Genomic DNA, 15,211 nt, shown 5'->3' on the forward strand with positions numbered 1-15,211 from the left:
CATTAAAGGGTAACTAAATTTTTTCTAAAACTTTTAACATGTCATAGTGACATATCAGAATTTTTGATTGGTTGGGGTCTGGTTTCCCACCCAACATAGGGGTTCCCCAAGCCTTGATACTGTCTGAGTTGAAATGTGGAATGGCACCCCTTCCACCTGCCATTAAAACACTCATTTTACAGGCATTGAAAGCACCAATACAAAAGATACCCAACATGTATATGAACCATTGAGACTTGTCTGAAGTGACAGAGTAATAGTGCCCCCCTAGTGGTCCCAATAGTAATAGTGACCCTTTTAGTGGTCCCAATAGTAATAGTGAATTCTTTAGTGGCTCTAGTAGTAATAGTGATCCTGTTAGTGGTCCCAGTAGTAATAGTGACCATATTAGTGGCCCTAGTATAAATAGTAACTCTAATAGTGGCCTAAGTAGTAATTGTGGCCTCCGTTATTGGTCCCCGTAGTAATATTGATCTCCACTAGTGGCTCCAGTAGTAATAGTGACCCTGTCAGTTGCTCTAGTAGTAATAGTGACCCCCCTCAGTGGCCCTAATGGTAATCGTGACCCCCAAATTGGCCATAGTAGTAATAGTGTCCCCCATAGTAGCCCCATTGGAAAAAGTGTTCCCCATAGTCACCTAGTATTAATAGTAACCCCAGTTGTGATAATGTCCCCATAGTGGCCCCAGTATTAATTTTGAATCCATTAGTGGCTCTAGTAGTAATAGCGACCCCATTAGTGATCCCAGTAGTAATAGTGACTGTGTTATCCCCTTAGTGACAGAGCTTTTTTTGTTTTTTTCCATTTTTGCTTTTTCTTCCCCCCTCCCCTTTAAAAAATCGTAGCTCCTTTATTTATCAATCGACGTTGCTGTATGAGGGCTTGTTTTTTGCAGGGTGAGTTGTATTTTTCAATGGTACTTTTTATTGTACCATATAATATACTGAAAAACGTTAAAAAATTCCAAGTGGAGAGAATAAGAAAAAAAAAACGACATTCCACCATCTTTTGCTGCGTCCTGTTTCTACGGCGCACAAACTGCAACAAAATTGACCTAAGAACTTCATTCTGTGGGTCAGTACAATTACTATGATACCAAACTTATATGGTTTTTTGTTTTTTGCTGTACTACTGTATTTTTTTTTAAGATATTTAATTTTTTTAAATTATTTTCTGTGTCCATCTTCTGCGCACAATAACTTTTTTATTTTTCTGTCGACATAGTTCAGTGAGGGTTCATTTTGTGCGGTACTTCCTGTCATTTCCGTTGGTACCACTTCAATGTAAAATTGACTTTTTGATAGCTTTTTATTACATTTTTTCTCGGAGATAGTGTGACCAAAAAGTGCTATTCTGGCGTTCCTTTTTTTTTTTTTTTCGGACCACGTTCACCGTGCGGTGTAAATAATGCATTACTTTGATATATCGGACTTTTACGGATGCAGCGATACCAAACACGTATTATTGATTTATTATTTTGATTTTTTTTTTATTGCAAATGAGGCAAAAGGGTTTTTTTTAAAACTTTTATTACTTTTTTTGAAATATTTAGAAAAACCTTTTTGTTCTTATTTTTACACTTTCTTTTAGTCCTCCTAGAGGACTACAATATGTGATACTTTGATCGTTCCTGCAGTATGACTGCTTTTTGACAGGCATGGTTTGATAGGCAGTCCGCTAAGGTAGCCCTGGGGCCTTTCAGAAGGCCCCCGACTGCCATGACACTTGCTCGGCTCACCTGATGGGACCCCCGAACATCGTTCAGGGGATATAAATGCCACTTTTAGAATTGACGATCTATTACCCACGGGTGTCAGTTGTAATAAACAGCTGACGCCCGGACTGTATGGAGGGAGACAGTGGTGCTATCTCCCTCCATACAAGTCCTGCAACAGCAGGACGTAAAAACACTATGGGGCCGTCACTAAGGGGTTAATGGCCCCCAGTAGTAATAGTGACCTCCATAGTGGCCCCAGCATGCGTTCTACCTTGAAAGCTCTTGTGTCGCATTGAGCGATCGGGCGCACATGCACTAACTTCCTCTTGGACCAGAATGGTATCATGCTCACGTTCTTTCATCAGTTCGGTGCAAGCACTTTGGCGGTGGAGCGCATAACAACTTTGGTGGTGGAACGTATAACATCTCCAGAGGACACAGCTGGAGACGTCACTCGACAAGGAAAGCAGAATTTTTAGTTGAATCGGTCGGGGAGAGAGAAAAGCACACTTTTTGGGTGCTCACACTAAGGAGACACGACACCCTTCCTGAACCACATTGTAAGTGAAAGAATCCTACAGCACTTCACAGAAAAAATTCAAAACTCCAAATAGAGTGGAGAGGAAATATGCAAAGCCGAGAAAGGGTTAATGAACCAAAACCCAATGTGAAAGCATAAACAGGAAAGATCCACAGCATTCACAGCTGATATTAAATGAAAGTCCAACCTTTATTGTTCCACATTTTAAGAGGACCCTTCCTGAACCATGTCATTGGTCCCTCACAAACTAAGCCAGAAGCCTGCTGAACACTGATGAGGGCCAATCACCCTGGGCCAATCTTCCTTTTTTATAGAATTGCCTCACATCCCCTAGGACAGTGGTGGCGAACCTATGGCACGCGTGCCAGAGGCGGGCGCAGAGCCCTCCCTACTGGCACGCGCGGCCATCGGCCGCTAACCACTCGTGAATGCCGGCAGGGGCCGCGGCTCCCCTGCCGGCACTCACCCAGCTGCGCTGCTAGCAGTGCTGATCCCGGCACACTGTGACGTCCGTGTGCAGCCGGGATCCTCCTCCCCCGACGTCTTCTCGGTACTGGTGTACTATTTCGCCACCGGAAATAAGGAGTGGCGACATAATACACCAGTCAATCAACTGATTTACACCCCCAGCTTCTGATTGGCTGGGGTCAGGACTGTGGCAAGGCTAAGAGCGGCCGGCGAAGCTGAGAGCGGCGGCTGTGGCACAGGTAGCGCAGAGCCTGCCCATCGGCCCCGACATACAGGCCAGCGCCGACCCTGGGAGCTGCGGTGGCAGAGGCTGAGGCACAGGAGGAGAGCGCACCACAACTGTGAGTGTGGGAGGGGTGCGGTGTCACTAATACACTGAGGGCCGCTATGGGGTGTCACTATTACACTGGGGGCCGCTATGGGATGTCACTATTATTCTGGGGGCCGCTGAGGGATGTCACTATTACTCTGGGGGCCGCTGAGGGATGTCACTATTACTCTGGGGGCCGCTGAGGGATGTCACTATTACCGCTGGGGCCATTGTGGGATGTCACTATTACCGCTGGTGCCATTATGGGATGTCACTATTACCGCTGGGGCCATTGTGGGATGTCACTATTAACGCAGGGGCTGCTGTGGGATGTCACTATTACACAAGGGGGGGGGGCACTGTGGGATGTCACTATTACCGCTGGGGCTGCTGTGGGATGTCACTATTACCGATGGAGCTGCTGTCTATTTTGAAGAGGGCCTGTCCTTTTTAGGACGACCGGGGTAAAATCATACGTTCTGATAAGCCTCGCTCCCTGATGTGTTGGCACTTAAATAAGTGGGTTTTGGGTTGCAGTTTGGGCACTCGGCCTCTAAAAGGTTCGCCTTCACTGCCCTAGGAAATGTACTTTTTAAAACTCCCATGCCACATGCTAATGAGGGGTAAATAGTCTAGTAGGTGTGCCCAGACCATGATAGATGCCTGAAAAGGTCTGTATAACCAAGTCCCTCCACCTTTGATTGAAGTAGATGATGTTCCCTACATCATTCACAGGTAAGTGAAGATGCCGATGTCGCAGAAGTCAAACTTGGAATGGCTCATGGGCAGAGGAACTTGACCTGCTTTGGACTGACTCATCAGGACTTTTCCGCCAGTCACTTGCCACTGGGGTCTATTTCTCATTGGAGGATTTACAAATGACCTTTGGTCCCATGTGTGCAAAAATGCAAGATTACAATGCAGAAAGAGGTGGATTTACATCTGTCCTGTATAGATGGTGGGTGGGACCTTAGAATCATCTCATCAGGTGGAACCAAGGAACCCCAGTGGGACACTGTGAATACTCACCATAAACCGTGACATTGAATGAATGGACATCTGTTCTTCCATTTGTATCTGCAACCTCCACAGTATAAATCCCGCTGTCCTCTAGGGTCAGATTTATTATGGTCAGTGTATGTAAGTCATCAGATAGTTGTAGCCGACCCATGAACTGCGAGGGATATACATGATATGGTTTGTCAGAATTGTCCAGTATTGTAAGGCGTTCTCCATTCTTATCAAACTTCCAGGTAATTGTCCTCCATGTTCCCATCTTCCGTGAAGGAGAATAAGAAATGCTGACAGAGCTGTCTAGTAGAGCGGGCTGGTGGACCTGGGTGTTGGCTTCACCTCCTGCAGAGACAGAGAACGATACTGTTATATATGGTGATTGTAGTAGCTCCATAAATGGTCCTACAAAGCACTTTGCCCTATATGGCGGCATTTCTAAATTGTCTTGAGCAAGCAGAGGTTAACCGCTAGGTTAAACTGCCCTGCATAATAATAGTCTTCATGGCAATTGGCTATTCCTAATTGGTTGCCGTCAGGCTCGGCTTCAATTAGTCAGCTGCAGGATTGAGCCAAGCACCCTGATAGCCATGGAGTAACAGGAGCGAGGGCTTCTGCGATTGGTGTGCTCGTTACTGCACAACATCGTAGCCCGCGCGGGAGGTGAAGTACTACGGAGGATTCGTGGCGCGGATCCCTGGAGAGAAGCTGGAGAACTGAGGAGTAGAGATGAGCGAGTATACTCGCTAAAGGCAATTGCTTGAGCGAGCATTGCCCTTAGCGAGTACCTACACGCTTGAGACAGAAGGTTTGGGTGCCGGCGGCGGGCAGGGAGCTGGGGGGAGAGCGGGGAGGAACAGAGGGGAGATCTCTCTCTCCCTCTCTCCCCCCCCGCTCCCTTCTGCTGACAGCCGCTACTCACCGCTCCCCCACGCCGGCACCCGAACCTTCTGTCTCGAGCGGGCAGGTACTCGCTAAGGGCAATGCTCGCTCGAGCAATCGCCTTCAGCGAGTATTCTCGCTCATCTCTACTGAGGAGGGATAAGTACAGAAATCCTCCTTTCTGTTTAGTCACGGTCGCCACAGAGAGGTTTCCCTCAGACGCTGTCATGGTGTTCACCCCTTGTGTGTAGAAGGCCCAGAGCTGTACCTAAGGCCTCAATACAGGGCCTCGAGCGGCCTTCCGTTCAGCAGGGCCCCAAGTCACTGCAAATAACAGCCCCCCAAAACAAAGTGGAAAGACCTTGGCTTAGTAAGTGGAGCTTTACTTTTATTCCAGTGTGAGATCCCATGCACATTAATAAATGAGTTATAATTAGAGATTAGCGAGCACCAAAATGCTCGGGTGCTCGTTACTCGAGTCGAACTTTCAGTGATGCTCGAGAGTTCGTTTCGAGTAACAAACCCCATTGAAGTCAATGGGTGACTCGAGCATTTTTGTATATCGCCGATGCTCTTTAAGGTTTTCATTTGTGAAAATCTTAGCAAATCACCAAAGTCATGTAAAAAACACAGAAATGGATAGGGCAGGCGAGGAGCAACATGCAGGGCTGCATTTCGGGCTTCGAGGTCTCACTATTAAGCCACAATAGTGGCAAGAGTGAGACCCCTTCCCCCGCACTGTCAGCATAACGATCGTTCTCCTCTGCCACAGCTGAGAGCTGCCCCTGATTGGTCCCTGCGCTGAGCCAATCAGAGGCAGCACTCACTCACCCATTCATGAATTCATGAATGGGTGAGTGAGAGCTGCCTCTGACTGGTGAGGCTGTGACAAATCAGAGGCAGCTAATTCAGCAGGCGGAGATTTTAAATCCCCGGCTGCTGAATACTACTCACAGCAATTCAGGAGAACTGCCGGCTGGCCGTGGCTGAACTCCGTCTGCCGGGACAAGGTGAGTATATATTTTTTTTAATTTTTACACAGTTTTGGATGATTTTCAGGAAGGGCTTATATTTTTAAGCCCTTCCCGAAAATTCATCTTGAGATCGCCGGCAGCCCGTTGCTTTCAATGGAGCCGTCTGTATTGCCGGCTCCATTGAATTCAATGGTCAGTGCTCGTTTAATCGAGACGAGTACCGCGTGGTGTTCGTCTCGAGTAACGAGCATCTCGAGCACCCTAATACTCGAACGAGCATCAAGCTCGGACCAGTGTGCTCGGTCATCTCTAGTTATAATATATTATAATTATTACAAGTGAGACATGTGCTAGCCTCGCTTTAGATGTCTTTGTATATATACTTCTGTTTTTTAATTATTAAATTAGATGTCTTTCAATCACATCCAATGTGTGTGATATGTAAGCTTCTTCGATGCTCGAGCATGAACTAACTGAATTTGGAAAACTGAAAGCATACCAGGTAGCGATATTTACGCCAACAAATTTAACAGAAATACAGCTCCAGAACCAAGCTCAATACACAGATGCAATACCAAAACCAAGGTCATAAACATGAATACAGCACCAGAACCAAGCTAATGACATAAATGCAGCACCAGAGCCTAGGTCAGTACATAAATGCAGTAGAAGCAAGCTTAGTACATAGATACAGTCCCTGAATCAAACTAATAACATAAATACAGCACACGGAAACCATATTGGATAGATAGAAAACCAGAACCAAGCTCATAACATAAACAGAGTTGTAGAACTAGCCAGCTAAGTTGAGCGGGTGCCAGTGGACTGACATAGGAGCCTTGAAACATCAGAAGGTGGAGACAGAGCCAGGGGGAAGGAAATTAATGTAGCTAGGCAAGACGCTGGCGCATAGAGGAAGAATATTGCCTGGCCTGGCAGACCTAAGGAAGGGTGACACCCCCCCCCCCCCTCCTACAAGCTGGTAGCTGGTACCCTGTGTGACTGCATAGGTCATACGTAGCTAATGCTGGCAATGGTGAGAAAGACTGAATGTAAAAAATAATGCATCTTTTCGATGACAGCAAGTAAAGATCTTGCAATTGTAGAATTTTTATTTAAGTTAAGCTAAATCATGTAATCTGTTCACCCAAGTGACAAAGAGCAACCTACAGATGCCTGTAGTCTTAGCCTCTCGTTCTATCTGTGTATTGCTCTCGTTCTGTCTGTCTATCGATCTCGTTCTGTCTATTGCTTTCGTTCTGCCTGTCGCTCTCGTTCTGTCTGTCTATCGCTCTCGTTCTGTCTATCGCTCTCGTTCTGTCTATCGCTCTCGTTCTGTCTATCGCTCCTGTTCTGTCTATTGCTCCTGTTCTGTCTGTGTATCGCTCTCGTTCTGTCTGTCTATTGCTCTCGTTCTGTCTGTCTAACACTCTCGTTCTGTCTGTCGCTCTCTTTCTGTCTGTCGCTCTCATTCTCTCTATCGCTCTCGTTCTGCCTGTCTATCGCTCTTGTTCTGCCTGTCTATCGCTCTCGTTCTGCCTGTCTATCGCGCTCTCGTTCTGCCTGTCTATCGCGCTCTCGTTCTGCCTGTCTATCGCGCTCTCATTCTGCCTGTCTATCGCGCTCTCATTCTGCCTGTCTATCGCGCTCTCGTTCTGCCTGTCTATCGCTCTCATTCTGCCTATCGCTCTCGTTCTGCCTGTCTATCGCTCTCGTTCTGCCTGTCTATCGCTCTCGTTCTGCCTGTCTATCGCTCTCGTTCTGCCTATCGCTCTCATTCTGTCTGTTTCTCTGTCTCTCTATTGCTATCTATCTATCACTCTCTTTGTGGTCCTCTGTCTCTCTCTATAGCTCTCTTTCTCTCTATCATTTTCTCATTCTGTCTGTCTCTATATTGCTCTCTCTATCTGTATGTCTCTCTATCACTCTGTATGTCTCTCTATTGCTTTCTCTCTGTCTCTCTATCGATTTGTCTCTGTGTTTTTATTGCTCTCTCTCACTGTCTCTCTATCGCTCTCTCACTCGGTCTCTCTATTGCTCTCTCTGTGTCTGTCTCTCTATTGCTCTTTCTCTCACTGTCTCCCTCTATTGCTTTCTCTGTCTCTATCATTCTCTCACTCTGTCTCTATATTGCTCTCTCTCTCTCTCTCTCTGTCTCTCTATCGCTGTCTCTCTATCATTCTTACTTGGGCAGTGTAGGATGCAGCTTAGCAGTGCTTCACTCATTCCAGCACCTGAAGCACAGCAGCGCCGCCCATGGACTTAACATTGTAACTTGCAACCTGCCCGACAGTCCCTGAATGTATGACACTCATAATTGATGATTTTACGGCACCGGTGAGCGTGTGTGTCATCTAATGCAACATCATCAACCAAAGTTGCAGCAAAGGGGGCAAAGTGTGGGGCAAGAAAAAGCATGTAGACTTATTTATTAGATTTGCCTATTCTAGAAAATGTACAGCTGTGTTTTACTAATGCTGCTACAATGTATGAAGAGGAATGTGAAATAACATTACCAGGTGACCACCGACACCACACAGGATGCTGGCAGCAGTGGAAGTAGACACCTTGATATCATGTGGCTGCTGCTTGATGCCATTCGCTTTGGTTCTTTTGACCAGTTCCTGTCTGCATGTCTACATTTCAAGTAGCTGCGGCTTTACATCTTAAGCCTCTTCTGGCCACTTCTGCTTCAAGACTAAGGCCTCCCTCACACAGGCATTTTCTATAAACATAGCATTTTTCAACACTGCGTTTACTGCGGTTTTAGCAGCATCATCAGGCGTTTTGGCTGCGTTTTTAGCAGCAGCTGAAAACGCAGCAAAGGAAGCTGAAAAAAAAAGGAATACTCACCGAACAGGCACCGTCCTGGACCCTGCCACTATTCTCCGGAGCTCCAGGCACTTGTCAGCAAGAAATTGCTCTGATTCACTGTGCCGCAGCTCAGCCAATCAATGCACCAATCACAGCCATTCATTGAATGGCTCTGATTGGTTCATAGAGCGCTTGCTCTGATTTACTGAGCAAGTGCTCGATGAACCAATCAGAGCAATCTTTTGCTGGAGGCTGGGTAATCAAAACCCCGGTACCAGCTAGAGATGATCTGTCGCCATTGACAAGTGCCCGGGAGCCTGCCCAGGAGCCTATTTGTCTTTTATGATCCTACTCTGAAATAAAGAGATGTAAAGTGGTGGACGCTGCAAGTTGTCGAGATTGTAAACAGATATAGCTTGTGCTGTCATATATACTCACAGAAAAAGAAACCCTGGCTTGTTGTGATTTTGCCCGTGTCATCACTCATTACATATTGTGCTGAAAAGCACTGATGTAGTATCCCAGAGTAGGGACCCTCCAGCACTTTAATATCTGTGTCCTGTGGTGTGTCTATATATTTGTACCACTGGATGTGATAGACTGTGTGTGGTTATGTGTATTGGTTTTGTCTGGGTCTAGATTAGGTCATTGTCTGGTGTTTGTGTCATCCTAACCCGGTGTGTCTTGTCAGTCACCCTAAGTAGGTCTAGGATTCGTTCGGTAGATTACCCCTAACTTGGTATTGGTTGTGGGAGCAACTATAAAGAGCCAGAGTTTGGGGGAAAGAAGGAGAAGAAGGAAAAAGAAAGAAAGAGAAGAAAAACAAAAGGAGAGTTTAAGTGGAGCCTAAGCAAGCTGGGCTTAAGTCAAGGAATCCCCTCCCCAAGATAACTTGGCTCATCTTCCTGGACAGGGAAAAGGAATTGGTATGTGTGTTGTATGCTAACCAATAAAGTGTTAAAGTAAATGTTAACTGAAAGCCTGCAAAGTTGGAACTGTTATCGAACTCTGACAAGTGTGGAGTAAACTGTCTACCTTCGATTTACATTATCAAAGCTGGTGTGGACTCTTTATTTCATCCCGACCAGATCACTTCCACTCAAAGGTACTGGCATCATGAGAACATTTCAATTTCACCCATCACCATCACTGTTATCCCTATTGCCACTGTGTGCAGCCAGGGCAGGACGCGTCTAGACATTATGGAGACGGACAGCAGAGCCACCGTTGACAAACATCTTATTTCTTCACCATCTCCTCACAAAGATCAATGCTCGGCTGCCACAAGTCTTGGTGTCATGAACAGGATGACACCTTCGTGCCTTTCACGTCAAAGTGTACAGAAATGGACTTTCTTTGCCCCAAACTGTGGATTACAAATTGTGGATTGCAAATGGAACTTTTATTTGGACAATGGCTGCTAAAATGCTCTATGTGTTGTGAGGGGACTATGTGGTGTTACTTGGCAATTTGGCCATACAGGATGGCAGCGAAACGCAGGAAAATTTAAGCTGTCCCATAGTGTCACAAGATGGCACCTGCTCGTTGTCTTCGGCATCTGAGAAAAACCTGCAAAACTTTTGCACCAAAGAAAAGTCCGACAGTGGTGAGGAAAAAGTAGGGGGTTGTGACTCCCCCATTGAAGTAGATGGTGAGAGTTTCCTGAGACTGGTCCTGGGTGGAGTCTTCCAAGAGTGCCACAGGAGTGGTAAAAGGAGAGAAGGAGGCAGAGAGCGCGGAGTATGAGAGAATGGCTGGCAGAGGCTGTGAGACCAGAGTAAATGCCATCATGACTGCAAAAGGCGTGCCTGCCAGCTACCCACCACCAGAGCTCCACTGACTTATTGGTGATGAAAAAGAAGTGGTAGAGCTTCTGTCCACGGTGATGCCGGTGTTTGCCGGCCCAGTTGGGGAGGTCCCCACCAAGAAGGGAATGCATGCTGTTGCTTCTGCTGTCCCTGTTATGCCCCAGCTCTGGAGAAAGAAGCCTGTTGTGACCCAACTGCAGACAGAGGGACAAAAGGAGCTCCTGCCTTGGCATAAGCCTTCTTTGAGACCTCTGCAGCCTGCTAGTGTTCCATCTACGACTGGCATTGCAAGCATACCCCGCTGAGAGGTTGCTGGTTCGGCTCAGGTTCCAGTTGGACCTGCTGATGATCAGCCATTGGTGAGCAGGGGTTAGCAGACCCAGCCCTATCCCCAACTGACTCCAGTGCTACAACAGGCCCCATTTGAGATGGTTGCCCCCTTGTTGAGAGGCTCTAATATGTAGAAGCTGTCACCGGATCCCTGACCCCCACAGGACCTGTCCGCTCACAATATTCCCTATGGATCCTTATCCACCGGGACAACACCAAAGCATTAAAATATCCCTGAACACTTGTGGCCCTATGTGGTTGGGTATCCCAATTTTAATGTTTCTTTTGCTTTCAAACCCCATGAGGACGCTGTCCCTGAGGAAGAGGGAGGTGCAAGTCGTATAGACTTTTGTTTTCTCCGAGCCCTTTCTTGTGTTCTGCCATGGGAATCAGCTCCTTTGGCAGCAATGAGACTCCCATGGGTTTTTCTACTGATTCGGAGGAAGGAGAGCCAGAAGTCCCCTTGGACCATTCCAGTAGATGGGCTTATTAAGAAAGTTTGCCAATGACTATATCGACTTTTTACAGGTTTGGGAGATTTAGGTTCAGTGCTTTGTTATTTAACGGAAAAAGACTTTATGGACTCCCGTGTTGTGTGAGCTAGCCTTTCATCTGTTTATCTGGGAATGGAACACCATTTTCTTTTCGTTGGTTTCTCCAGGTAGTTCCTTTCACCAGCAAACATTATTTCTCACCAGTGCAGAGACATTGGTGCCATTTCATTCTGATCGGTATGCAGGAAACTATTTTCAGGACAATATTTGAGATGTTGGTGATAAATGCTATTTTATACACTTTCTTTATGTGATAATGCTTTGAAGGTAATGTTTCCTGAACAAGTAATGGCATATTAAAAATGTCCTAAGATGTTTATGATTATAAAGTTGTATGTAACTGATTTAAAGAAAATGTGCAGGAGGTGAAGTTTAATGATACCCTTATATGTGAAATGTATGTGATTAATGGTAAGAGTCCTTACAGGTGGTGTAGAGTAAAAGAGAGTGTACAGGAGGTATGTCAGTAGCTAGAAAAAGCTCCTACTATTTTTTATCCCAGTATCTGCTTGTGCACCTTTGCTAATATCTTCTACATGCACATCCCCATCTTATTTTTATTTATTTAGTTTCGTCTGCAAGCTCGTTGACTAGAAATACTGTCTTCCAAGTCAAAGGATGGGGGGAGTGAAGGTCATTCCACTTCTACCCATACCCTAGCAGGACACTCATTTCTTTTCATGTGTCAGTATCAGTGTGTTTCTTTATTTCAGGCTTTGGGGACAAGAATTATGTAAGGGCCCATAGCATATGCTGATGCATCCCGGATTCCGCCTGGCTCAGGAGTGATTTCAAAAAGCTACTGGCCAGTCCTAGAAATTTTGCACGCTGTTATAATTTTAATTCTGTGACTGGAAGTGGGAAGCTGAATGTCAAAGGCGACCAGAGGGGGTAGAGAGCTATGATTAAGCCGTGCCCTCACTAGTCTAGCGATTTATTATTTTCCCTCAACACTCCTTTATTGAATCTGAAAAGCCACTCTTTAGTGGAGTTGTTAGAGGACGTTTTATGGGTTAGTACACTGAAGGATTCTCATCTCACCACATGGAGGCCATTGATTGGGTTCTGCAGCAGATGCAAAGGAGTCACCATTGAGCAGCAGACCTGCGTCAGCCAACCAGCACATAAGCCACAGCAATTGTCATTCCCTCTACATCTCTCCCATGCTTTGCCTGAGACAGCCCCTGAAATTCTTTAGAAATGCCCCTTATAGGCAAATCTGTGTAAGTCCTAAATCTTCTCTGTTCCATTTGTGGAACAGTCTTGCATAACAAGGGACTGTCAGGCGACACAAGCTACCCTTTATATCACATAAGGGACTATGGGGATTGTTGGTGGAAAGCATCATGGTTTCCAAGAACAAAGTAATCTATTAAAACTTGTCATATAGGTGAGATGGTCTTTTATAGGGCTGTGTACAGCCCAGTGTATGACCTAAGGGGGTGTAGCATTAAAGAGATTCAAAGATCACCAATGAGAGAACCCTTGTGTCATGCTCCGCCCCTGAGGTCCTGTACTAAGCATAACACAATGTATCAGTTCAGCCTGGAGTGTTCTTTTAAATATGAGTTAAAGAACTATTATTTTGCAAGTCCATTGCCTCATTTGTGTAGGCTTTTTCTCTCCTGCATCATACAAAGTAAAGAACATAGAGATGAGTTCACCACTAACAAGCGGAAGAAAAATCTGAAAGCGGCATCTATATTGATAATCAGATGATATATGACGGTCAGTTACTCTCAGCAGGGGATACGAGGGCAGTGGGGGATGGGTAACACTGACATCTCTGAGAGATTAAAATAAATTAGTTTTTGGTATAACAGGGAATAAGTGATTTTAGTGCATTTTATGTAGATTTTCTCCCTTGTTCACGTTTTTTATTTATTTATATGGTATTTATGATTGAATTATGTTATGTGTATGATGTGTTTCACGCGATTTTCTATTATATTGTGATTATTCAATTGTATTTATTGATGTACAGTAATACCAAGTATTACGGTAGTGATGATGTAACATGGGACGCTCATTGGAAGCTTGAATTATTAGTGATGTTTTTTTATTCATATTTGCATGCTTACGTGCTTATGAATTAATTGTATTCATTTTTATGATGCAATTAAACTGCAAAATAAATACTTTCTATTATGATTAATGCAACCCAGAAGACAGCTCCTCTGCAGTTGCTCCCACGCAACAGATGCACAGGAAAAGGGAGAAGGTCCGGCGTAGGATAAAAACTCTTTCTCTTTATTAAAAAATCCAGACGGACATGGATGAACAAGAAGCATGTGCCGTCTTCCATGTTTCACACAAGCATGTTGCCCTTAATCATAGACACCAAGGCACATGTGGGTAACACTTAAAATTGGTTTTGTCGTAATTTAACCATTAACCCTTTCCAATCCACTGTCTGACGTCCGAAGACATTCTGATTGAAGGCTGCACAGCTCCGATGTCGGAAGACGTCCGGTAGGGTATTCTTACTGTATATTACTGGCCACTATGTTGTCGGGGCTTTTCCAGCATGTCCCATACTGCAGTACTGGCTCTAGCCAGCAGATGGTGCCATTGTATAACGGCAGAAAAAGAAAACCCCCTAGGAAACCCTGAATCCAAAATTGAATTGGAAAAGGTTAAAGTGCTTTTCCTTGTACTAATTTTGCAATATTTTGAATAAAACAAAGTAAAAGAAAAAACACTTTTCTTCAGTTTTCTTCAGATGAGGATGATATTTCAGTGGAACCTCAAGCATCTTTTACCTCTAATACTTTGTGCTTTCAAGAATTATCTGCTGTATCCAATTTACAACATCTTCAAAGTGAATCTGGTTCAAGTTACGCTACTAGTCATGCCACATATTTTCGTGTTGGCTATTCGGGTTTTTACCCAGATTCGGTTCCATCCACCTATCCTGGATTCTTTCCAGGAATATGTTAAAATTCAGCTTTATAAAATCACTCATGATCTGGGTTTTCATGATAATTCTATCTGTTGGCAAAAGAAAGGCACTTAGTGAACTTAAATCTATGCAGGACATCAAGCAGATAAAAGGGGCGCTGAGGTAGTTCTTGACACCACTATATAAAGACCTCAGAATCTCCATATGTTATCTGATGTGCTGACTTATTATGAGCTCCCATGGGACCCAACTGAAGAGTATTAGAAAGCTTTATTTCCCCTAATAGATGAAAATGTTGGTTTGGGTGTACTTACAGAAAAACAAGCTGATGTTCTCAAGGTGCAGCACCCAGTCATACCCATTTTTCACTCATTTACCAAGTTACATAAGGATGGTTTTCCTCCTCCCTTCCGGACAGTTGTGGTCGGCGTTGGGTCATTGAATGAACCCATTTTTTCATGGGTTGACAGTCTACTCCAACCCTTGATTCCCTCATTACCGGGATACATACAGTGTTTCATGTGTCTATAGTGGAGTGGTACATGAGGAGGGCTACAGACATCTTGTACATTGATCTTCTGCAGCGAGCACAGTCTTGTAAGAACTGGATTTTAAATTTAGATAATCTTGAAGAATATTGTGTAGTTATGTGCTCCTTCGAACGTTCTCAGTCTGGCATGTAAGTGTGAATACTTAAGACAGGAAGGCACATATCTTAAGAATGTTTATGAGAATGAGGTATACCGAACCTCCAAGCTTCAAACAAACCAAATGCGCAATGGTGGTCTTAATATGAGTCAACACCGTCTATAAAAAAGATCCCTCCCACTAGTCATTTTCCGCGGCATCTGCTCCATGACGTCACGTGTGCTGCATTGTCTAATGAGAATCTGAAGTTA

General features: G+C 44.9%; 1 protein-coding gene across 1 annotated transcript in view; it reads right to left on the bottom strand.

Moving 5' to 3' along the window:
* LOC136633431 (CD48 antigen-like) overlaps window positions 1-15,211 on the bottom strand; it is a 55,307-nt gene that overhangs the window by 18,430 nt on the left and 21,666 nt on the right. The window contains exon 2 of the mRNA XM_066609167.1: window positions 4,067-4,393. Coding sequence (XP_066465264.1) covers window positions 4,067-4,393 — 327 coding nt within the window. The remainder of the gene's footprint in view (window positions 1-4,066; window positions 4,394-15,211) is intronic.

Source organism: Eleutherodactylus coqui, chromosome 6 (assembly GCF_035609145.1).
Source record: "Eleutherodactylus coqui strain aEleCoq1 chromosome 6, aEleCoq1.hap1, whole genome shotgun sequence".
Classification (NCBI taxonomy): domain Eukaryota; kingdom Metazoa; phylum Chordata; class Amphibia; order Anura; family Eleutherodactylidae; genus Eleutherodactylus; species Eleutherodactylus coqui.